The 21,574-nt window shown below is 42.0% G+C and overlaps 10 protein-coding genes and 1 pseudogene across 11 annotated transcripts; 4 read left to right on the forward strand and 7 right to left on the reverse strand.

Moving 5' to 3' along the window:
* The first annotated feature begins 449 nt into the window (after positions 1 to 449).
* On the forward strand, positions 450 to 582 carry WALSEDRAFT_t40 (annotated as a pseudogene). The gene has a single exon. The product of its transcript is annotated as a tRNA-OTHER (tRNA).
* A 1,829-nt stretch (positions 583 to 2,411) lies between these two features.
* Positions 2,412 to 4,652, reverse strand: WALSEDRAFT_60137 (DNA ligase/mRNA capping enzyme). Its single transcript, XM_006957777.1, has 13 exons — positions 4,434 to 4,652; positions 4,300 to 4,390; positions 3,922 to 4,255; positions 3,704 to 3,878; positions 3,603 to 3,659; positions 3,517 to 3,559; positions 3,410 to 3,471; positions 3,265 to 3,358; positions 3,135 to 3,223; positions 2,975 to 3,085; positions 2,812 to 2,931; positions 2,735 to 2,767; positions 2,412 to 2,667 (listed from the first exon to the last, which is right to left on the reverse strand). The coding sequence occupies exons 1-13, from the start codon at positions 4,629 to 4,631 to the stop codon at positions 2,665 to 2,667; spliced, it is 1,410 nt and encodes a 469-aa protein (XP_006957839.1). The 5' UTR covers positions 4,632 to 4,652; the 3' UTR covers positions 2,412 to 2,664.
* Positions 4,653 to 8,384: 3,732 nt separating this feature from the next.
* On the reverse strand, positions 8,385 to 9,546 carry WALSEDRAFT_57135 (WD40 repeat-like protein; the record flags this gene model as incomplete). Its single annotated transcript, XM_006957778.1, has 5 exons — positions 8,385 to 8,886; positions 8,930 to 9,086; positions 9,137 to 9,229; positions 9,274 to 9,416; positions 9,465 to 9,546. The coding sequence occupies 5 exons, from the start codon at positions 9,544 to 9,546 to the stop codon at positions 8,435 to 8,437; spliced, it is 927 nt and encodes a 308-aa protein (XP_006957840.1). The 3' UTR covers positions 8,385 to 8,434.
* A 362-nt stretch (positions 9,547 to 9,908) lies between these two features.
* Positions 9,909 to 11,120, forward strand: WALSEDRAFT_17896 (HAD-like protein; the record flags this gene model as incomplete). The annotated part of the gene is made up of 4 exons (XM_006957689.1): positions 9,909 to 10,196; positions 10,242 to 10,448; positions 10,493 to 10,649; positions 10,696 to 11,120. The coding sequence occupies 4 exons, from the start codon at positions 9,909 to 9,911 to the stop codon at positions 11,118 to 11,120; spliced, it is 1,077 nt and encodes a 358-aa protein (XP_006957751.1).
* Positions 10,696 to 12,154, reverse strand: WALSEDRAFT_60138 (Mov34-domain-containing protein). Its single transcript, XM_006957779.1, has 3 exons — positions 12,132 to 12,154; positions 11,831 to 12,085; positions 10,696 to 11,786 (listed from the first exon to the last, which is right to left on the reverse strand). Exons 1-3 carry the CDS (start codon positions 12,143 to 12,145, stop codon positions 11,231 to 11,233), a joined length of 825 nt encoding a protein of 274 aa, XP_006957841.1. The 5' UTR covers positions 12,146 to 12,154; the 3' UTR covers positions 10,696 to 11,230.
* A 46-nt stretch (positions 12,155 to 12,200) lies between these two features.
* WALSEDRAFT_60139 (hypothetical protein) lies at positions 12,201 to 14,828 on the reverse strand. Its single transcript, XM_006957780.1, has 11 exons — positions 14,728 to 14,828; positions 14,597 to 14,681; positions 14,495 to 14,548; positions 14,435 to 14,450; positions 14,304 to 14,382; positions 14,229 to 14,254; positions 14,134 to 14,182; positions 14,038 to 14,086; positions 13,707 to 13,994; positions 12,999 to 13,663; positions 12,201 to 12,952 (listed from the first exon to the last, which is right to left on the reverse strand). The coding sequence occupies exons 10-11, from the start codon at positions 13,271 to 13,273 to the stop codon at positions 12,250 to 12,252; spliced, it is 978 nt and encodes a 325-aa protein (XP_006957842.1). The 5' UTR covers positions 13,274 to 13,663; positions 13,707 to 13,994; positions 14,038 to 14,086; positions 14,134 to 14,182; positions 14,229 to 14,254; positions 14,304 to 14,382; positions 14,435 to 14,450; positions 14,495 to 14,548; positions 14,597 to 14,681; positions 14,728 to 14,828; the 3' UTR covers positions 12,201 to 12,249.
* WALSEDRAFT_17476 (carbon-nitrogen hydrolase) lies at positions 13,511 to 14,813 on the forward strand (the record flags this gene model as incomplete). The annotated part of the gene is made up of 10 exons (XM_006957679.1): positions 13,511 to 13,663; positions 13,707 to 13,994; positions 14,038 to 14,086; positions 14,134 to 14,182; positions 14,229 to 14,254; positions 14,304 to 14,382; positions 14,435 to 14,450; positions 14,495 to 14,548; positions 14,597 to 14,681; positions 14,728 to 14,813. The coding sequence occupies 10 exons, from the start codon at positions 13,511 to 13,513 to the stop codon at positions 14,811 to 14,813; spliced, it is 885 nt and encodes a 294-aa protein (XP_006957741.1).
* Positions 14,815 to 17,570, reverse strand: WALSEDRAFT_51054 (prokaryotic type I DNA topoisomerase; the record flags this gene model as incomplete). The annotated part of the gene is made up of 6 exons (XM_006957781.1): positions 14,815 to 15,050; positions 15,099 to 15,540; positions 15,598 to 16,455; positions 16,613 to 16,851; positions 16,908 to 17,059; positions 17,104 to 17,570. The coding sequence occupies 6 exons, from the start codon at positions 17,568 to 17,570 to the stop codon at positions 14,815 to 14,817; spliced, it is 2,394 nt and encodes a 797-aa protein (XP_006957843.1).
* WALSEDRAFT_60142 (hypothetical protein) lies at positions 17,540 to 19,757 on the forward strand. Its single transcript, XM_006957782.1, has 3 exons — positions 17,540 to 17,881; positions 17,927 to 17,959; positions 18,001 to 19,757. Exons 1-3 carry the CDS (start codon positions 17,621 to 17,623, stop codon positions 18,211 to 18,213), a joined length of 507 nt encoding a protein of 168 aa, XP_006957844.1. The 5' UTR covers positions 17,540 to 17,620; the 3' UTR covers positions 18,214 to 19,757.
* WALSEDRAFT_60143 (hypothetical protein) lies at positions 18,082 to 19,757 on the reverse strand. The gene has a single exon (XM_006957783.1). The coding sequence runs from the start codon at positions 19,124 to 19,126 to the stop codon at positions 18,311 to 18,313; it is 816 nt and encodes a 271-aa protein (XP_006957845.1). The 5' UTR covers positions 19,127 to 19,757; the 3' UTR covers positions 18,082 to 18,310.
* Positions 19,741 to 21,508, reverse strand: WALSEDRAFT_60144 (hypothetical protein). Its single transcript, XM_006957784.1, has 3 exons — positions 21,453 to 21,508; positions 21,159 to 21,403; positions 19,741 to 21,112 (listed from the first exon to the last, which is right to left on the reverse strand). The coding sequence occupies exons 1-3, from the start codon at positions 21,477 to 21,479 to the stop codon at positions 19,939 to 19,941; spliced, it is 1,446 nt and encodes a 481-aa protein (XP_006957846.1). The 5' UTR covers positions 21,480 to 21,508; the 3' UTR covers positions 19,741 to 19,938.
* Positions 21,509 to 21,574: the final 66 nt, after the last annotated feature.

Consider the following 21,574-nt stretch of genomic DNA (forward strand, 5'->3'; position numbering starts at 1 on the left):
TTGCTTGGTCTTTATCCTCTGCTCGTGAAAAGCTTAGTGTTGCAGGTACCCAGGGTACGAAAGGATGGGCTACTATAGTTTCCATCTCCTTTAGACCCTCAAGCATTGGTGTGTTGCGCACCGTTGCGTTCAAGGGTGAAGTGAACTTCTTCCTTGGCTTACGCAGAATACTTGTTACGATGTTACGCGCGGGATGATCGCCAGATCTCGTGAGCGTTCTCACCATGTAAGCCTCGGCTTTCATGCGTAACCTCTCGGTTGGTGTCAGCACCGCGGTGTCGAAGTGGAGCATGTGTATAGGAGTGGTACGGACAGCGCCTAGAGCCTTTCTGAGCATTCTGTTCTGTATTGTGACTCAACACAGACTTTTTGACAAAAGACAAAATCATAAAAAAGCGTAACTATCTCGTATCATGATATGATGATATCAGATGCCTCAATGGCGCAATGGTGAAATGCGTTAGTCTGGTCCATACGGTGTGACTTAAGAAAGAGCTTCAATTCGAAGTGATTTCAGCCACCCCGGCTGTGTGTTGAGTTCACATGGCTTAGCCGTCCTGGGTTCGAATCCCAGTTTCACCATATTTTTTTTTTTTGCTGTTTTCACGGCGCAAGTAAAGTTTTTTGGTTGATACTTTAATAAAAAAGAAAAAGATCAATTAGTTACTATTATTATTTTTCTAAACATGTAAATTTTTATTTGTGTTTACAACTCTCTATTTTTTTGTCGCAGATTATATGTCGTCACACAATTTAACATGGCGATGATCGCCTCCAAGGTAGTATATTGTGATTCTCATTTAAAATGATAACATAACCAGTCCGTTTAGTCTGTTTTCCCGAGTATTCACATATTATTTCACGTGTTTTTGTGGCATAATGAGTTTGTAAAACATTGAGTAGACAGATAAAAGAATATAAAAATTGCATTCTATGTTGATAAACACCAATAAATGCTGACAAATTACAACAAAATTATCAATGTTTTGATTTTGACATGGTCAAGTTGGTTGATGAAGTACCGTTCCACCTCATTCGTTTCGACATTACAGTCTTGTCATATCGAGTTGAACTTGGTAGTTATGTCAATCTAATCGTGTGAGCAAACTTCGGAATTGCCTCCTGGATCGTCAATGTGAGATCTCATTCTCCTTTGCGCTACTTCTTTAAGTGAATAATAGTATTACGAATTCAATTTTTGCACTACCTCACAAAAACTTATTCTCCCTCGGATGGCTAAGCTTAGCTTGCGAGATTAGCATTTGCAGTATTTCATAAATCAGACGTATGTCAATCAGATGACGTATGCCGAAATGCTTCACACTGCTGGACTTACGCGTAGGGGCTCATGAAGATGACATAAGATGCTTCGGGGTCGACTGACAACCCTATTATAGCGATGTAGGTCTTTTCGATACTACCTTTGAACAAAGTGTTCAAGAGACTATCAGTTAGGTCAAGCAACCGCCTACATTTCTAATATGGCCGAAACTTAGATTGTAGCTATTACAAATTATGGAAAAAAGTATCTTAGAAAAGCAATTATATCTTCTTCTTCATTAGTCGTTATCTGAACACCTAGACTATACAGATGATTCAGTTCATTGACACGATAATGATCGACGTATGGTGTTTTTTATACAAATTTTTGATCCTCTATTGGTATGTATTATGGGAGTACACCACACCTCTTCTCACTATCTGGGAATGCTCTCAATTTTGCTACTTTTGGGATATCTGATCCTATAGAACCTTGAGACAATGAAATACAGTAAGAAGTACATATCCATCATCAATAAGCGATAAATTACATGTCGAGCGAATCCCATATCTGTCTATAACCGCTAATGGGCTGATCTGATTGGGCGTCAACGACCAGCGTGACAACCCTTCCAAGGGATACACCTGTGAACTCTCTATCGATGTAATTTTTTCGGGATTTGAGTGCAGCTACGACCCCAAGACGAGTGGTAGAGAGTACGACAAGGGCAATACGACCTGCGAAATCACAGTCTTGTGGACGCATATACCATCCAACATAGTCAAACAATCTATCCAGGCCATTTCCGAGAGAGATTGCTGATCTGTCTAACCCTCTAGTTGCGTTATGTGAATCAGCGAAAATTAAACAACGATCGAGCGGCGGAACAGCCTTGCCGCGTTTCTGAGGTGTTAGTGGTGTACTAATATATGGTCTCCTGTTGGGTGTCTGTGGTGTCTCCGTTAAATCTGCCACATGGATGGGTTCCTCCTCCGTTTGTTCGTCGAGTTCCTGTGTGGACTTGAACTGCTCGGACGCACATGATTCTTCATCTTCGGTCCTATCATCGTAATTTTCACGACCGCGCTTGCCAAGTACTTGCGAGATAGTTTTGGGAGAAGTGGCGGGTGTCTGGTGGCGGTACCGAGGGATGACCCCCGCTAAAAGCTTGTCGTCACTACTGGAGACATCTGATTCGAGCATCAAACTATTAGAAGAAAATTCCTTGTCTTCTCCAAAATTTTTTATGGCAGGGTCAAGCCATGTCTTGCATTTCTCCCACGAATGGCTATTTTCAGATTGCTTCAAGACTGTGAGCCATTTGTCACACCTGTTGATAGTGTATCCTTCGAAAACACCCTTTATTTCATCTTCCGCATCCTGTCTATCCGTGTCGATGGAATTTAATGCCAAACTCTGGAGGTCGCGTAATGTAAGTCCACTATCCCATGCTTTAGCTTTATCGTTGTATACTTTTGTTATTCTCGGGAAGCGCAGCTCGTACCACTGATCATATTAATGGGATGTATGCAAGAATTATCGATGCTTACCTTTGATCTAGGCTTGCGGGTGAAGGATGCGCCTGTGAGCTCAAATAGGATAGGTCGCTGGAATAGGATTGTAGGTATCTTTAAGCCTCTCTCGAATGAATATGTATAAGGTAGCGATGGCTGGCAATTTAGTTGAGCAAAGAGCGATGATATTTTTACTTACGCTCTCTCCCGCCCTGCACTTGGCTTCCAAGTTGAGGTCCTCTAGTTCAGACCGTACCAGACCATAGCTGACCTCAAACAACGCATGATAGTGGTCGCGAACATCCCATTGCTGTTGTATTGAGTTGAGTCGTGTAATGATATAATTGATTATAACTTACATTGATTCCGCTCCTCTTACGTAGCTTGCGCATATCCGTTTGCTTCGCTTTGAGAGCAACAGTGAATGTAGTCAACACATGCGGGAGGACTATTGATGTCAGAAGGAACGATATTTTGCGATCAGCCTACCCAATAGCTCACGACCGCGCTGTGGGTCATGTCGTGCACCAATAATGACAAAATCAGCTGTGTCTCCCAATCCAGGTATATAATCTCGTTTGATCTGAGAGTTGATTAAGCTTCCGCGAAGGATTTTTTAAATACGACAACTTACCTTCACCCAACGTAATCGTGAACAGTTATAGGTACCATAGCTCGGCTTTAATACGAGGCCCTCTGGTGAAGTGAGACGTAATTATAATATAGGTGAAGGCGACGAACCCTGACAGTTTGCGATGTTTGATGCATATATTCGCTGGAGTGACTGAAAAAGTTAGATGTAACCCTTCACTCATATTACTACTTACGTGCATAGCCTTGTTTGAGTTGCGGATGTCTATTTTGTCAACTTGCGAGAGCATACTCTGAGAATTGTGAGATGAGTGCAAACGCAAGCAATAAGACAAACAAATTGAGGTACTTTGCGCACCACCTCTTCAAGTATCTCCCTGCGATTAGAAAGAGGCTCGTCTGTGAGATCCCTCCCGTCAAGATGGAGAATATCGAAAAACACTACAGCAAGATGTCTTTTCGAACAATCATTTAGATTCTCGTCGACGCTCTCTAAACTGCTGTTTGAATTCCTGACAGTAATTAGCGGTGTGGTGTACTACGAAACACCCTCACATTGCTTCAAAATTGGATAATTTGTTGTTGCCCTTGCATGATTGCAACAGCTCCCTGATCCTGTAATATTCATCGATTTTGTTTTTGCGCCTATCGAAAGCAACCATCTCGGCTTCGAAAATTCCTGAGGTAATACCCCGTGTGGGCTCTGAGGAGGTGAGCGAATCATTGAATTCTCCATCTGGAAAACCTGGAGGATAGCTCTTAGAAGGAAGCCCCAGTGCCTCTCTTATTATGGGAACAATACCTGCCCTGTCCGATGTACTATCTACTTTTGACTTAGAGAAAATTTTGATAATATCCTGATCTATGATATGTATCTGCACTCTTTCCCCTGTAATAGTATTAGCACAAACTCTACATAGGTATGACACCCACCATCGTATTTTGTTTCGGCCATTAATTGCTCGCAGCCCTGATTGACGTCCAGCGCATGTCTTAGAGATTGTCCTTTGATGCATGAAGGAATCTATTGGGTTAGGCGAGAGCTTCAAGCCATGGTATAGACTTACTTCTAATTGGACCCCTGGACGGGACTGTATTAATTGGATGCATTGGAAAGGCGTAGCGTCAAGAGGTAGCTCATCGATGGCGTCGGCAGACAAATCCAGGTCAGCCATTTTGGAATATATTTTCGGCATGTACCAATGCCATGCGGCCATTGTATCATGTAAGGTCAATTTGGTGTACGAGTTGCTATTGCAATCCATCAATGACTTTGCAGGAGAGGGAAAAAGCAGAGGTGTGATATCTTTGAGGATAACCTGCAATAATGTTATTCGTAAGCATTGACTAATGATCTACCCACCTGGACTGTAAATGCTACACTTTCGGGTGTTAATCCGGAGAATAAATCGCGTAGTATGTCATCCTTCGTACGTCTACTTTTATTTACCTTTACGCAATCACTACTCCATATACATTTCGCTGCTAACTCATTGAGGAGTTCGTCGATTCTATGGAGAGATAAGCATGTCCGCTTCGACGATGACGGCACTTTAGATAGGGCATTGTAAGCGGCGATGCCGAGACAGTGAGATGTTAGTGGAATATCTACGCCGAGAATGCTGCTGAGAAGTGGTACGAGCGTGTGCTCCTTGACACCATATCTGCGCTTCATATCCATCTCTGGGAAGATCAGACGAAATATTATCTTTCCTGTACCGAATGCACATTTCTCTCTGATGTTCGTGAGCCATCTGAGGAGTCCGGAATTTGGATTTGGCGGTTTGTGTGGTGAATGAGCGGCAGTGATAGTGCAGTGCCGAGTGTAAAGTAATTCTGCGAGCCTTTAGGCGTGTTAGTTTTAAAATTAAGTACACAGAACCCACTCACTCATCAAAGAGGCCATCACTTGCCATGGATGATAACGATAAGAATATAGACAATGCAGGAACGAGTGAAAATACAAAGGATATAATATGCTATAAACTCAATGATAGAACAATAGCCCCATCTTTTCCATTCTTCTAGAAACCGCTGATGTAATAGTGAGTGACCGTTGTAACGGTGCAGTTCGCCTTCTCTAGCCCATCTATAGTCGTAGTAGAGTCTACATCCTCGATGTTCCCCTTCCAGATACATAATTGGTACCAGGTCGTAGCTGAAATTGAACAGTGCATGTTAGCGATCGCAAACAACCCCTGCTATTGAGTTCAGTTGAGTAAGTGATTAATGTAAACAGTAACATGCTTTGATTTCGCTCCTCTTACTTAACTTGCGCATATCCGTTTGCGCCGCTTAGAGAGCACCAGTAAATGTAGTCAACACATGCGTCTGAACTACATTGACGTCAGAATAAATACGATCTCACTTTTACTGTCTCTCAATAAGTGTAAAACACTAATGGAAAGAGCACATTACAAGTGAAGATTACGTTAATACAAGTATTGGTTGATTTCAGCCGTTTTCTGGTACCTGAAAAGCGTTATTTTTACATTTAGGATGTTGTGTGCTTTTTCCAACTTTTACATCTCTATTTCTATCATTCTACAGTAAGCGCAATCTTGCTTTTATCCACAGACATACAAAATTGAACATATACAAAATTGGAAGGGATCATAGGAGCTATAAAACAGACTAACTAGGACCATACCTTCTTGGACTTGTAGGTGCATCCTTATGTAAAATTTGATTGGAACTATTATACCAATGCATAATGTGATATCATTTCAATGTTCATCAGAAGCAGTATATCGGATTAGGTAACCGTGTTCAGCTTTTATTGAAGTTCAAGAAATGATCAGACTTACAAATTGTATGATTTTCTGGTTTTGTCCTGTATCTTGGTACATACATACGTCAAAAGATGAAAAAAAATCAAAACATGAGTCGTTAGAACAAATAGTGTTTAGGAAAGGTAGTTTGAGTACTAATTTTGGGCTGCTTCATTAGCAATCACGGCATCTCCTTTATGCCGAACAATTACGCGGACAGTACCCCAAAAATTAGTTAGGGCTTACACGGAATGGCCACTTATTTTTACTCACATCACTAATGCTCATTTAGCTGAATTTTATTTTGCATCAAACTCAAAATAAACAATGAAAGCCTTTTACGAAAATGGCTCAGCAACCATTTTTTACATTATTATTTTCTTTTCGTGTTCCTGAATTTACAAAATATAAACTCCGTTTTTCAACTTTCTTTGTCTTTATATCAATGTCATGGATGAATCGAAAGTCATAGACTCAAATCAATGGAAGGAATATGTTGAAGACAAACAAAACTTCTGCAGAAGATACCCAAAATGGGCATATTGGACTTACGAAAAACATATTAGCTGGTCATATTTGACTTCATAAACGTTATTTTTACTAACAAATTACTAGGACTGGCTTATGGTACCGGTTCTCTACCTTACGGCAGTTTCAAGACCATATTTGGACCGGGCATCATGAAGCTGGTTCACTATGTAATATTCCTGTCTGCCCTTTGTATCGTAATGGTGAATCATGGTACTTCCAAGATTGTGCAGGGAAACCGGGATAGTCACTTTGCTTTACAAACCCAAGACAAGTATTTAATGATAATATGCTTCAGTCTGAATGACATGGCCTTGTTCTGCAGGCGTAAATAGATGTGCTGATGTATCGACATGAACTCAAGAGGACAAGCGTAATGATGACTTTAGTGATCATAACCTGCCCCCTAATGACCTTTGTGGAAATGCTTTCCGGGGCGGACAGGCTTTATACGGAGTACACTTGGAAAAGTAAGACAGCGCTAACATCACTGTTCGAACCATCTTATCCGTCCTTTTGACAAACGATACATGATTAACGATGACAAGGACCGAGCGTTGACAAATTCGAAAGGTTATTTGAGTGACTGTTTAAGTAAAATTATCAATGGCATTCTTCCAGGGATTACTTCTGGAAGAATTAACATAACACATTCACATCTAACTAAAGTTTTACCTTATTAAGCCCATAATCAGGCTGTAAAAATTCTAAAGGGGGGATCTCCAAAGATCGTGCAAGTTATCTCACATAGCGTGCTTGCAGCAATCGCATGTATATGCAGTATCATCCTCGCTTAGCAGAATGACGGAGAGGCCCACACACTGTAAGAGCACTGTTATCCCGTGTAGATAACTTTAGGTACCTGAAGATTTGCACATTCTCTCGTTAGGCCATGTAGGTTCAAATGAATAAATTTGCTTGAAAATCTTTTATAAAACAACTGTTTTACTATATTGTGAAGTTTAAAAGTAAAAGAGCCGCAATCGAGAAGGAATTGAAGATACCTAAAGTTCAAAATCTTACAGAGCTATTCTAAGTGAAAATCAGTATATTTTGAAAAGTCCTTCAAGTTGGGGCATAGACTCCGATGCTATAAGTCGAAGCACTGTTCCCTCTGCGCTTACATACTAGAAGTGAAGGAATGATTGAGCGAGACGATAACAGAAGAACTTGGTTGTCTGATAATAGTAATATAATCGTGTTAGCAAGCCATTTTAAAAGCTTCCTTCTGACTATTTACATCAACAATCCCGAATTCCCTAGACGCTGTTCATATAACTAGACATATAAGCACAAGGAACTTTCACACGGGAGAAGAAACGAAAATGACGAACGCGCATATCGGACAGCCTGTATAGAGTAAATGTGGAGCGACCTATAACCTAAGTTTATCGAGGATAGTAATAGCAAGGGTAAGTTGAGTAGATAATAACCTATAGTTTCTTTAACTCTAAGCAGGCTAGAAATCACGATTAGAGGTTCTTAAAGAAAGAATAAAAGTTGTATAATCGCGCTAACAAGACTGCATAGTTTTCTGAGGTGCCAAATGAACAACTATCATTCGTAGCCAGGAGGGTTAGGAAAAAAGTAAGTAGGATATATATATATAAATAAGGTGGCGGTTTCACAAGATAAGCACATAATACAATATAGTCGAAGGTTTATGAGACAATGATTGCAGTGATCACAACAATCAAAATGACGAGAGAGCAAATTAAGAAGAATATAGATAATGCAGGAACGAGTAAAAATACAAATGATATAATATTCTATAAACTCAATGGGAGAACAACAGCTCTGCCTTTGCCGTTTTTCTCAAACCCGCCGATGTAGACATGAGTGGACGTCGTAGCGATGCAGTTCGCCTTTTCTAGTCCATCTATAGTCGTAGTAGAATCTACACCCTCGAGGTTCTCCTTCCAGATACATAATTGGTACAATGAGCAGCTGATAAGACGACCATTTACGAAGGCAAGACCGACTACGGGACCATTGTGAGCAGTAACTTCCCTTGCATTAGATAGACGCGATGAGGAGAGCCACACAGAGCCATTTCCAGAACCAACAGCGAGTTTCTTCCCATCTTCTGATGATGCGAGCGAAAGAACAAAAGCAGGCGCCATAGACTGGCCCTGGCGTGTGCTCAAATCGAGCGTGTCTCCTATCGTCCCCTTCGATGTATTCCATATGAGAGCGCTGCTGTCGTAGGATCCTGAGAGAACTGCTGATTGTGAATATTTTCATCGAGAGAAAATAACACTCACGGTCACCATCTTTTCCATTCTTGTAAGCAACCTTACTGGCTATGTTCGCATGCTTGTATCTGAATAGTCTGGTTTTGCCTGTGGAGGTGTCTAAAACGCCAACAGCACCAGAGTCGTCGCAAAAGGCCACCTGTTGTGCTTTTCTGTCAATAGAGATCTAACAGGGAGTATTAAAAAGAATTGTAGCTGTAGTTAAATCTAACTAACGCTGTTTATTTCGACTTCTGTAACATTCCATGTCTTGCTTGCTTCAGATGCTTTTATAAGCGGAGAAGAGATATTAAGATCGAATAGGAATATCTGATGGGTGTTTAACAATCGTATTTAGTAGCTGTACAACTCACAGTACCCCCACAGCAGAGGAATAGCTGGTTTTCAACCTTTGGATGCCATAAAACAGCAACAACAGCGTCTTCAAAGTTGACTATTGCTTTGTAGCTTTTGTAGCTGTCTCTATCACCTTTCCATAGCCTCACTGTGCTATCCTCTGAACTTCTGCGTCAATAACTTCTGTTGATGTTGAAATTCAGCGTACCAGAAGCCGTAGCTATTATGCTACTATCATACGGGCAAATCGCTAGATCTAAAATTGGCTCGCTGTGTCCGTCTAAAATCATCGATGATTGTCGGAGCAGAAGACTTCTTGCACTCGACCGTCATGACCTCTTTACTAAGAGCAGGAGTTATTAGAGAATTAACAGTTGCAACTCCACAGGTAGCCAGAAGGGCTGTATTTCTCAGGCAGTTTTCTGATAAGAAGAACACTTCAGAAGAACCATCAGAGAAGATAGAGAAGCCACAGAAGAAAGAACTTCCAGAGACGTCTATAGCATCAGATAAGCTGGACTCTTTAGTACCAGATCTGAATATCTCCACAGACGAGCCATTGAGAATTGGTGGCAGCACAAATGCACAAGCAAAGGGTAAAAGAAGCATGTCCTCAATAGAGAAGCGCAGACAAATGAACTCGCGTATTATGATGATATTGGCTGGTTTGGGCGCTGTTGCTGGTGCTGTACACCTCGCCAGAGACTGGGAAGACGACGCAGAACGTAAGGAAGCAGAGGAGAGAATCAGGAAAGCAGGTGAAGGGGCTATCGACAATAGTTGGTGGAGTCGTCTCATTAGCCGTCTCCGGGGATACACAGACGTGTTCGACAAGCCAGCATGGTCAGAATTGCTCCCACCAATGATGCCACCACCTAATGATCGTAAATACACCTTATTAGTCGACTTAGAGGGTCTGCTAGTTTCTTCAAGTTGGGATGTGAGTGATTATTTACAAGGATGACCCCTGCTAATACCCGGTTAGCGCCAACACGGATGGAGAACAGCAAAGAGACCAGGTGCAGAGTATTTCCTCGGTTACCTTTCACAGTTCTATGAGATTGTATTATTCACGACTCAACCAAATTACACGGCGATGCCAGTTATCGAAAAGCTTGATCCATTTGGTGCATACGTCCCTTACAGGCTTTACAGAGAGTCAACAAGGTATAAGGATGGTAAGACCGTCAAGGTTGGTAAACTAGGGCCGTAAATATGATCACTGACCTTCTTTAGGATCTTAGCTATCTCAACCGTGACCTTAGCAAAGTTATCGTGCTAGACACAAATCGAGAGAATGTCTACGCGCAGCCAGATAATGGTCTTATTTTAAAGCCATGGAAAGGCGAGAAGGGAAATAAAGACCTGATTGCCCACATTCCATTCCTTGAGTGTGAGTAAATTTTTAGAATACTCCAAACTTCTCTTACCTAAACCAGGTATTGCCTTGTTCAATGTATCAGATGTCCGACCAGTACTCAAAAAGTACGGTGATACAAATATCCCAGTTGAATGGGCAAAGGTTGAGGAGAATATGAGACAAAAGCATATTGAAAACTGGAAGAACCAGGGTGCTCAGCCTAAGAGATCTGGCTGGGGCTTTGGAGCCAGTTCAATGAGACCGCCAGCTTCTCCTGTCAGCATCTCAACAGATGCAGGTAAAGGTCAACCACCATTGAGCTATCTTGACCTGAAGAGAAAAGAAGCGCAGGCGATCTATCAATTGGAACAAAAATACTGGAATGACAACAAGGAAGAATTCTCCAAGATTATCCAAGAGGATCAGAAACGTCAAACTGAAGAGCTCAAAGGACAATTATGGGGAATGGTAGGTGTCAATAGCGGTGCACCACAAAAGCAGTAATCAACATTAAAATGTTTTGAGAAAGGAAACTTGTGAATAACAGTTATACAAATGAATAATTCATCACTACTCTTGCTTTTTTGTCTAAATTAAATTAGTCAACCAGCTATCTATCCGAGCAGGCTCAATCTGGATGCAATATCTGCCTGTGTGCGTATGAGATCAGCCAAGTAGGAGACTGCCTTGGTGTCTTGGATGTGTGCATCGAGGATCTTGTTGAGGTCTCCCTCCTCAAACCTCGTTGAGAGTGATTGGACAGCTGAGAGAAGAGCCTTTCCGACAACAGCATCACCTTCAACCTCACCGCTAACTACCTTCTCAACATATGCCAACACTTCATCAATTTGTGCAGAGAGTTTCTCAAGCGCAGCACGAAGGGCTGGTATGTCGTCTAATGTCTGCTTTGGTGGTGCAGCGAGTGCATCTAAGCTTGCCTTCTCCTGTTCTCTTACCAACAAATCGACCGGGAGTGATTGGAATACACAGTTGTCCATTTTTGGAAGCGGTCCGAGTGAGCTGCCAAGGTATCCCTTAACGGCGTCCTTAAAGTTGAAATTCTGAGTGTCTACTGTGAGATGTACTGCGTTGTATGGTTGTGTGTTTTGCTGAGTGAAGAAGTTCTGTATGAGTGCAGAGTAGGCATTGAGGGATGATCCAGTTGCGTACCTAGTGGATGTAAGTAACTGTACATTATCAAAGAGCACACTGACCATCCTACCAGAACTTCTCTAGGATTGACCTTCAAATGTAAATCAAGCATGCTTTGGAGGTGCTCAGAATCGACAGTAGCTTGCTCATCGTTCTCAGAGTGTGGCACAGCAAAGGCTGATTTAACTTCTACGTCGCTCTCGCTGCTCCTGCTACCTAATAATGCACCGATAACTCTCTCTTGCTGCATCGGCCTTCTCATGAAGTGGTCCAGTATGGAGAAGAGTGCGGCTGGGTGTACATGGATACCGCGTTGTCTATTTCGTATGAATATATTGGTATTCGTCCACCGAATGCACTCACGATGTACTTGACATATTTGTTGTATGGAAGGAAGAAGGAGACTACACACTATCAAGATAATAGAAAAAGAAATTATTAAATATAAAAATACAAAACATTATTTCAGATTATAATATATCTAGTCCTGGAGGTTTTGCCTCTCAAATCCATTTCTACCGAGTTGATAATCTTCAAATGCCTTGTAAATATCTTCCTCAGAGGAGAGTACAAATGGTCCGTATTGTATGACTTTTTGATTGAGTGGCTCTCCCGCGATCAATACCAAGCGGGTGTTATCCTCCTCGGCTTCAATTTGTAAGCCATTTTGTTCGTCTTGCTTTGTGAATGTGATAGTACTGTGTGCTTTCAAACCCTGCTTGTCACCCATCTTTGCATTTCCCGAGATAATGTACGAGAATGTGTTCCAGTTTGATGGTATATCCTGAAAAACTTGTGCACCTTTCTTTTTCAGCGAGATATCGAAGTACCAACATCCCGCACAAACTGTAACAGGAGATTTTACACCGTTCGTCTCTCCACTAATGACTTTTATCTCAACGTCGCCATCATTACCCTGTGGATATGCTCGTGGGAGCTGTTCATCTGAGAATTCCTGATATTCTGGCTTAGCGCTCTTCTCACCCTCTGGAAGGTCAACCCAGAGTTGTAGACCTTCAGGAACCGGATCAGTTGGCTTATCTTGGACAGGCATTTCGCTGTGTATTAATCCAGATGCCGCTTTCATAAATTGTACGCCACCCTCGTGGATGTATCCACTATGGCCCTGGTTATCGCCGTGTTTGAAGGTCCCCTTCAACATCATAGTGACTGTAGCTTGTCCTGTGTGGCTGTTAGCGATAAGATAGTTTAGCAGTACAATACATACCTCTATGTGGGTGGTTTGGGAAACCAGCACCCTTGCCAACTTTAAAGTGGTCAAGCATGAGGAATGGATGGAAATTACGCAACTGTGGTGTTCCGATAGATCTGAACACACGTGCACCGTCACCGTCTGTAGACTCGACGCTTTGGAAAGACTTTTGTACTTGTCTGGAAATGGACATTCTTGCTGTGAATCTAATTTTGTATAAATGTGCTTGTTGTACTGTTGTTGTTATTAGCTTTTCGTTGTAGCTGATGAATCCCGGATTCAGAATGACCATTTATATACCCTCATTTAGTCATGATGAGTAAGGTCGATTATCAGCCTTTCTAAGCGCATGATAAGTAATTAAATAAGCATTACTACTGTATTACTTTATAGATTGTATATTCGAGCACCTTCTTGCTATTTCTTCATGCGTTTGTTTCCATAATATCGACGTAGTAGACGCTATACTATCAATAATAGAGTCATATTGCACCCTCATGTAATCCTATACAACAGAACATCTCAGCTTATGTTCAAACCATCACCATCATCATTAATGCGTAATTTCAAGTTATCACTAATCCAACTGGGTGGAACAACACCTGATAAGACGAAGAATCTCGACAGAGCGAGAAAATTGATATTAGAAGCGTCCACGAAGTCTGATTTGGTCGTCTTGCCTGTGCGTCATATAAAGCTGCTGACTCACATCTAAATCGCACCAGGAATGCTTTAATAGCCCATATGGAGTCAAATACTTTGAGAAATACGCAGAGAATATCCCAACACCTGGTAAACCTACTGGTGAGCTCAGTGAGTCGATAAAGATGCTGAGCGACGTTGCGAAGCAAGCAAAAGTCCACATAATCGGTGGATCTATCCCAGAACGCGAAGAAGGTACAGGTCGTATATTTAACACCCTTACTGTGTATGACAATGAGGGAAACCTTATCGGCAAGCATCGCAAATTGCATCTCTTTGATATCGACATACCGGGCAAGATTTCTTTCAAAGTGAGGAAACTTTTATTATTACGCTAGGGTTAACAACAGACAGGAAAGTGAGACGCTCACTGCTGGTTCTGACATCACCATCGTTGATAGTCGTAAGTATAGGTTAATGACAAGTTTGAGCATCACTGACAGACTCCAGCATTCGGCAAGATTGGACTTGGCATTTGTTACGATGTTAGGTTCCCAGAGTACGCGTTTTATTTATTTCGTTAGCGACGCTAACAAAGTCAACAGGATGGCTATGATAGCAGCACGCAAGGGTGTGTATATTATTATTCAAGTCACGATTTCTCACAAATCATATGTCAGGCTGTATTGCTATGATTTATCCAGGCGCTTTCAACACAACAACGGGTCCATTACACTGGGAGTTACTCCAGAGAGCTCGGTGGGTTATTCATTCCTTTCAAAAAATTTATTAATCACCAATTAATTAACAGTGCTGTTGATAATCAAGTAAGTTGATACTCACTTGTGTACACATCAATCTCACAATACAGTTTTACGTCGCTATGTGCAGTCCAGCAAGAGACGAAACAGCAGAATACCACGCCGTAAGTACAGATTTAGCTATTCATTAGACATTGTCTAAAGTCCATAAGTGGGGTCACTCTACAGTCGTCAATCCATCCGGTCAAGTCATCGCCACCACCGACGAGCAGGAATCAATCGTATATGCAGATATAGGTAAATAGAATTACAATTAATAAATAATATTAATGATATAATGCAGATGTCGAACAACTTCAACAAATAAGAAGTGGAATACCATTATCTTCCCAACGTAGATATGATGTATATGCTGATGTTTCTAAATAAATTACGATCTTTTTTGTCTTTTCTGTGTTGATTTCCTAGTATATGTTTTCCTCTTAGCTGGTGCTTTGGCTGGATTAGGACAATTGCTCGCCCAATGACCTTTCTTGTTGCATTTGTAACAAGTATCGCCATTTTTGGTGCTAGTAGAAGAGTTTGAAGTGGCCTTCCTTGAGGTAGCTCTTGTTGCACCACTTGATGATTCTCTGGGAGGTGCCCTTTGGGGATTCTTGCAAGATGCTGGCCAATGCCCATTCATGCCACACATATCACAGTAAGGGATCTCACCATCGTCATCGGCGATTAATTCATCGTCGTTTATTAGATTATAGTCGTCGTCTTGATTTTGATGAGTGTTGGCATTTCCAACATTGAGACTATCTTCCCATGACCAGAAATTACACTGCGCACTCTTAGATGTGTTAGGACATTTCCAGAATGCTCGCCCTTTGTTTGCACCTTGTTGAGTGACAAAACGCTTTGCAGAAAGATCACATTTGCACCTAACTTGACCTTCTTTAGGCGTGTTTGTTTTGGATGGCTCGAACACCGTCATTTGATAGTTTGAATTGGCGGTAGAATTCCTAGTAGTTTTATTCTTTGATCCCGGTGGACGCCCTCTTCGGCGAGTAGTGGGAGGACCACCATCGTGGTCGTCGCTGTCGTTACCACCACCGCCGTTGCCGCCACCACCGAAGCCATCATCATAGTCATCTTCATCATTGTTTCCCTGAGCGTTAACAACGTTATCGTCAAACGCATCAGGATTTTGCAAGTAATGCTTGACACTCTCGACCAAAACTTGAAATTGCCGAGCAGACCGAATATAAATATCCTTATATTGGTCAATGGACTCTATAAGGACGTCGGTTTTTTCTACCAGACCTTCACCAATACGGTTCATTCTCTCCTCATTCTCGCGTCTGAGTTGTGGTTTAGATACAGATTTCTCCAAATTCATCTTGTTGTATCCTTCAACGAGAGCGACACCGAGTGTAGACGGTACAAGGTATTTTGTATTACCCTGCTTGTGTTCCATTACATATTCTCTATCGATGATCTTGTGAATATGCTCCGCGATAGTCGCATCAGTCCCAATACCATGCTTGTCCATCAAGCTAACGAGATCTGCTTCAGTAAGAAGATTCGGTGGTGTCGTCTTCCCCTCGCGTAGTTCGCAAACAGATGGTGTGAAGACCTGCCCTACTGTGAAATTAGGTATCGTATGACTGGACCACTTGTCGTAAGGGAAGACATTCAAGTAATTCTTCTCCAGTAATACCGAGCCAGATGCTTTAAATATCTCCCCAGCGATTTCTACTTCCGCATTAGTGTTTTTCCCTTTGGCGTCTCTAGAGCATGAAGCGAGAAAGCGACGGGTTATGTATTCATATACTCGCTTATCATTGCCTGTCAATCCAGATGCATGGGCTGTTGGATGGATAGGTGGGTGCGCTTTATCATTTTTCTTCCCCTCGCGCGGCTTGTCGAATCCACTATCTGTCAATGACCTCGCATAAGAGCCCCAAACGCCATCATTCGCTTGCTTATCGATAAGCGAGTGAAAGTCGAATGATGGATCATACTGATCGGTTTCTGTACGCGGATATGAGAGAAACCCCTTCTGATAGAGCTTTTCTGCTATCTATTGAATTTGTTAGATTTGTAATACCATAGCAAAATTTTGAACTAACGTCTAGTACCTCCTTTGGGGATAATTTTAACAACCTCGAACCCGATTTTTGTAACTCAACGGTGGTTAATGGGTATGGCTTGTATTTTGTATGTGGTTTGGTTTCAACTTTGGTAACACGGGCTGAGGGATTGATGGCGCATTGTTCATAAAGGATAAACGACAAATCTGGATCAAAAAGTCTGTCACGTTGCCAATGAAAAACAACATTGCTATCCTTGCCATCATCATCTCTGTGTATGATTGACACAAAAATGTACCAGAACGCCTCTGATATGAAGTCTTTTATGCGTTGGTATTGATCGACAACGAATCCAAGTGTGGGGAATTGACAAGGGCCTGTATGTACTTTAGAAATAACAATGTTTTACATGACAGAAACATACCATATGAGATCATCTTACCATCTAATTCTGCAATCTGCTTGGAGAGATTCATAGTCATCAGACGCGTAAACGCGGCACCAATCCGGAGATCAAGCTCAATACGCGCTTCGACAGCCCGTACCTGTTTCATGTCCAATTCAGCAGGATGACGCGCAGCATTGTGTATCTGGCTATCGTGAATGTTAGACAATAGGGTAGAAAGCAAAGCGCTCACTTTGGAATAATGGCTGAGAATTTCGCCCTGCTCACTTCAATCCTTGGGTTGGCTTTCCGGCAGATACTCATTATCTCTGCACCGATGTGTTCACCTTCACGATCACAATCTGTCCATATCATCAAGTGACTGCTCGATCTCGCTTCATTTTTGAGATTCTGCTCGATTGCTGACATATTCCCGGCTGTACTGACTTCAACTCTACCGTCAAACAACTGCAGAGGATCGCAACTGTGCCATTTCCGGTAATCTTTCCCGAAGTCTGAGGCTGTAAGGTGTCCAGCGACGGCTGTTACTGTGAATGAGACTTGTCTACCATTGTATCCTGTCATTTTGTAATTGAAGTCATAGTTCTTTATGAATTTACTGGACGTATTCCTCGAATTATAAGAACCGGATGACAATATCTGAGTAATTGATTTTGATATTGATGGTTTTTCTGCTACGCATAGATATTTTATCGCCATCTCATTTCCTCTAGTCTTGGTAGATAACAGTTAAGAAGCGCGTAGATATAATGCGCAAGGGCGTTGTAGACAATACGAAAGTAGAGCGGTTATTAGACACCCTCGGTGGTGATAAACACGCTGTTAGACAGATTGTTAGGAAGTTAAATGATAGCACGCTGAATTCACGTCCAATTCCAGCAGAAATTGGCAATAAAGTGGATGAATTATACGACAAATATATTGTTAGGGGCCTAGATGAAACTGCTGGTAGTCTGCGGCGGCTGATGATACATTTGAAGGATATACTAGATGCTGTCGATTCTGAGAGAGTGAGTCCGTACGTTACATGAGATGTAATATCTAATACAACTCAGAAGGAGCAGATACTTATGGGACTCTGGCTAGTCGTGCGTCTCTGCATTTGCTATTCACTTTCTGACCGTCTTAGATACTCTTGAGCAGGAAATCTGACGTGAATTCTGAAAGGAGAGCTGCGACGTTGAACGAAAGTGCAGCCAACCCTTTGAAGAAACCATCTGAGATGTCATGGTATACAATCCTTGCGGATGAGCCTCTCCATGGCGACCACTGGGTTGAGGATGACTATGCACAAAGTGACAATCTCTCAGAATGGAGTGAGAGCGAAAAAGATGACTATTGAATTTAAATCATATTAATAAATACCTTACATTTTCGTTACTATCATACATGTACATCATATCGTTATAATTTCGTAAAAGAAAAAAAAAAGCAAAACATCAAGCAGTTTGTGCTTGTCCACCTTGAGACTCTCTATGAACAAGATCCTGTGCAGCGTGTCTAACGTCGTCTGGGGCGTTATTGCTGTTCATTCTGACCATTTGGATGTACTTCAAGATAACGTCTGCTTCAATCTGTCCGCTTAGGCTGTCCCAAAATTCGATACTTATGGTACCATCAGCAGTGTTAGATAGGTTTGGGGCGTTTGGGCCTTTCTTAACTTGTATCTCAATCGTAGCAGGTTTCTCAGCAATCTTCCGTGGACCCTCCATCGATTTTCCTCCCTCTGGTGTTTCAAATGCTAGACTTGCCTTGCGCGATTTCGGAGAACCAGGTGGAGTCACGTTAGGTACGCCCCTTTGCAGCTGTGTCGTGTGGATCGACACAATCTGACTGAAGGGAATCGCAACACTTGTGAGTACCTTGTCGTGGATGTAGAGAGGGAAAGGTCTATACTCCGAAACGTCACTGTCACTGGTTGACCACCTGCGTGGTTGGGGAGATCTCGACAATCCTCCATTTTCGTTCTGCCAATCGAGATTAAATTGTGGACGTCCTTCATCGTTCACTTCACCATCCTCAACGGATGGGCGCCTCTTGATTGCCTCTACAATACTGCTCTTCCTACGTACGCCTTGTGCATCCATCTGGCCGGGTTCGTCGAGGAGAGGTACAAGTGAGGCTTTTCGACGCTGTTCCACTCCTGCATCGGCGGGTATACCACCCCTACCGAGTGCCCTGAGGATAGACGAGCGACGCCTCTGCTGCTTGCCTTTTGTTTCCTTCGGCCTGTTTAAGGGATCTAATACAAGCATAAGCTGATCCTGTATGACGTCAGAGTTGTTCACTTCCGATCGATCTTCGATTGCTCACATTCAAAAACCATACTTTAGCAGACATATTGAAGGAGCTACCAAGAGAATCTCGCTTTTGTCTCGAGAGCTCCTCAGCATCAGCGCGTTGGGCGCTTTGGCCTTTGAAGCCAATTCCAAATTTGTGGGAGCTTGGTGGCGTCGTTCTATCGTCTGGTTGTTCCTTACTCAAAGTAAGCTGGACTGGTAACGGTTCTCTAGAGGTGTATGTTGGCTTCCTGATCTGTGATGTGTAGAAGTTACGCTCTCTAGGCCAGGGTATTCTTGGCGCAAGATTATCTGGATTCTCATCGAATGTTAACTTAGTTGTTATAAACTGCATAGTTATGCTGTTAATGGTCAAACAACAAGGAATGACAAAATGGCACTTTCAAAGACATCTTCACACATGACAAATGACATAACTTAAAACAGCGTCATCTTTAATTATTGATCGGGGTGTAGAATATTCTCATAAACTTTCGTCTGTCTTGTACGCTAAAATTTCTGGTAAATCGCACGCTGAAAAAAATTAAATTTGTGAAACACATCAATGTGGATCTCTAGAAAACAAAGTACTGCTTAAAAATTGAAAATACATAAAACAAATAGGATTTAAGAGAATTATATAGATCATAAATTGTTCAGATGAAAACTTTAATCCGGTATTCTTACTAGTAAAGTTTACCCCTTTTTTTAATATATAAATATCCATTATTAGAGATTGTAGGTATCCTTATGGCTCTACATGTGAAAATCTCCTTCAAAATGCTCGCTTAGAGACGTCTACCGCGTTCTTCAGAAGGTTCAGGACCAACAGCGGTGGAAGGAACTGCACCAATTGTGGCAACGTTTCTATCATAGCTTGGAGATTTCTTAAGGACACCTTTACGCACGTTCGGTTGGTGGTGTGCTTGTACTGGTTGTTTACTGATGTCCTCGATGACCTTATTATCTTCATCGTCATCAAAGTCATCAAATTTACCACTAAAGTAGTCAAACTCGTCATTATCTTCCCAAGCTTGAGGGAGGAAGCCATGTGCGGGTGACGCTAATGGTGGTGCCTCAGACCTAAATGCGGCCGTTGATTGTTCCTGATCATCGTCTTCATCTGATGAATTATTGTAAAATGAGGATCTACGTGCAGTTGGTACGTAGTCTGGATTACTATCATTAGGAGGTTGGATTATATCGAAACTAGAATCGTCCTCGTCTAATCCATGAGGATTAATTTTCAACGTTGTTGGTTCAATCTCCGCGATTGTAATATGATCAGGTGCAGGAATCGAGGATAAATCTGACGCTGCACTTGATGACCTCGTTCTCGATTTCGAAGTGTTGTTTGATAATGATCTACTTCTAAACGTCAATCCCTCATCTTCACTAGACACCTCATCCTCATCTGAAGCCAACGCTTCGTCTGCTATACGCTCTGGTTCATCTAGCGATATCCTTTGTTCTACGAAGCTGTTGAAAGTGATGTGTCTTTTGCTGCCCATTGAGCTAGTGTTGCTGGCATCGCCATCTGAATTGGTTGCATTTGGGGACATTAACTTAGATGCGGGAGAGGCAGTATCCAAATCATTATTGTGTTGATTGATAGTGTCGCTGTTATGTAAAGCAGTCTTAATGAGTGGTTCAGAATGAGAGTTGGGGAATTTCGGTCTTTTTGATTCAATTGGTGAAGCTGCTGATGAAACGGACGCATCAGACTGATAGTCAGAAGGTACATCTGATTGCTCATCATCAGGTATAGCTTCTATAGAAGGTGATGATTGATTAGGCATCGTGAGTAATTCTGATATAGTGCGATGTTTTAAAATTGGTTTTGTACCATGTCCTTGATCTAAATCGATATGATCTTCCAGGGTGGATGCTTTCGGTTGAGGTACTGGATCGACTGCAGTGTGTAAAGGACCGTACAACCAGGTAACGTCACTATCTTTGAGCCTGATGATGTGGTGAGTAAAAACTCCAAAAGAGCAAAAGAACATACCAATTCAAAGTTTCTGGGCTGATCGTCTTCAGTTTATTCCGCTGCTTCCACCAGGTTCTCCAGCTAGCGTTTTCTAATCTCACACCGTTGGCTATATCATTTTTATGTCTCGTCATTGATCTCCAAGAAGTCCAGACATCTTCCTCCTCCCAATCGTGGCTTAGGTAGTCTACACAGATAGATGGCAATCTCGTTTGAGCGTCTGCATCGTCCGGTGCGTGGCCTGTGGCTTCTGGGTTCACAGACTGGAGATCCTAGATTAGATATCTGGCATATAACAAATATATTACTAACTGCAGGTGAGGGTACGAATTGCGCCATTAAGTATAATCAACGACGACGGTTGTTATAGAGGGAGTATTAAAATTACTAAAATAGGAGAATCAATAAATTAAAATATATTTTTTATACTCCTT

This window comes from Wallemia mellicola, assembly GCF_000263375.1.
Source record: "Wallemia mellicola CBS 633.66 unplaced genomic scaffold WALSEscaffold_7, whole genome shotgun sequence".
In the NCBI taxonomy this organism is placed as follows: domain Eukaryota; kingdom Fungi; phylum Basidiomycota; class Wallemiomycetes; order Wallemiales; family Wallemiaceae; genus Wallemia; species Wallemia mellicola.

Bases quoted from the DNA above. Each gene is read 5' to 3' on its own strand.
- WALSEDRAFT_60137 (XM_006957777.1), bottom strand. From the start codon at position 4,631: ATGGATTGCAATAGCAACTCGTACACCAAATTGACCTTACATGATACA. The intron at 4,256-4,299 runs GTGGGTGTCATA...ATACTATTACAG, and splicing joins GGCCGAAACAAAATACGATG to GGGAAAGAGTGCAGATACAT. The intron at 2,932-2,974 runs GTAAGTAAAAAT...CTAAATTGCCAG, and splicing joins AGTGCAGGGCGGGAGAGAGC to CCATCGCTACCTTATACATA.
- WALSEDRAFT_60138 (XM_006957779.1), bottom strand. The intron at 11,787-11,830 runs GTCAGTGTGCTC...TACATCCACTAG, and splicing joins AGAGAAGTTCTGGTAGGATG to GTACGCAACTGGATCATCCC.
- WALSEDRAFT_60139 (XM_006957780.1), bottom strand. From the start codon at position 13,273: ATGGTCATTCTGAATCCGGGATTCATCAGCTACAACGAAAAGCTAATA. The intron at 12,953-12,998 runs AGGTATGTATTG...TAACAGCCACAC, and splicing joins TTCCCAAACCACCCACATAG to AGGACAAGCTACAGTCACTA.
- WALSEDRAFT_60142 (XM_006957782.1), top strand. From the start codon at position 17,621: ATGCGCAAGGGCGTTGTAGACAATACGAAAGTAGAGCGGTTATTAGAC. The intron at 17,882-17,926 runs GTGAGTCCGTAC...AATACAACTCAG, and splicing joins ATGCTGTCGATTCTGAGAGA to AAGGAGCAGATACTTATGGG. The intron at 17,960-18,000 runs GTGCGTCTCTGC...TGACCGTCTTAG, and splicing joins TTATGGGACTCTGGCTAGTC to ATACTCTTGAGCAGGAAATC.
- WALSEDRAFT_60143 (XM_006957783.1), bottom strand. From the start codon at position 19,126: ATGCTTGTATTAGATCCCTTAAACAGGCCGAAGGAAACAAAAGGCAAG.
- WALSEDRAFT_60144 (XM_006957784.1), bottom strand. From the start codon at position 21,479: ATGGCGCAATTCGTACCCTCACCTGCA. The intron at 21,404-21,452 runs GTTAGTAATATA...TAGGATCTCCAG, and splicing joins AATTCGTACCCTCACCTGCA to TCTGTGAACCCAGAAGCCAC. The intron at 21,113-21,158 runs GTATGTTCTTTT...CCACATCATCAG, and splicing joins AGCCCAGAAACTTTGAATTG to GCTCAAAGATAGTGACGTTA.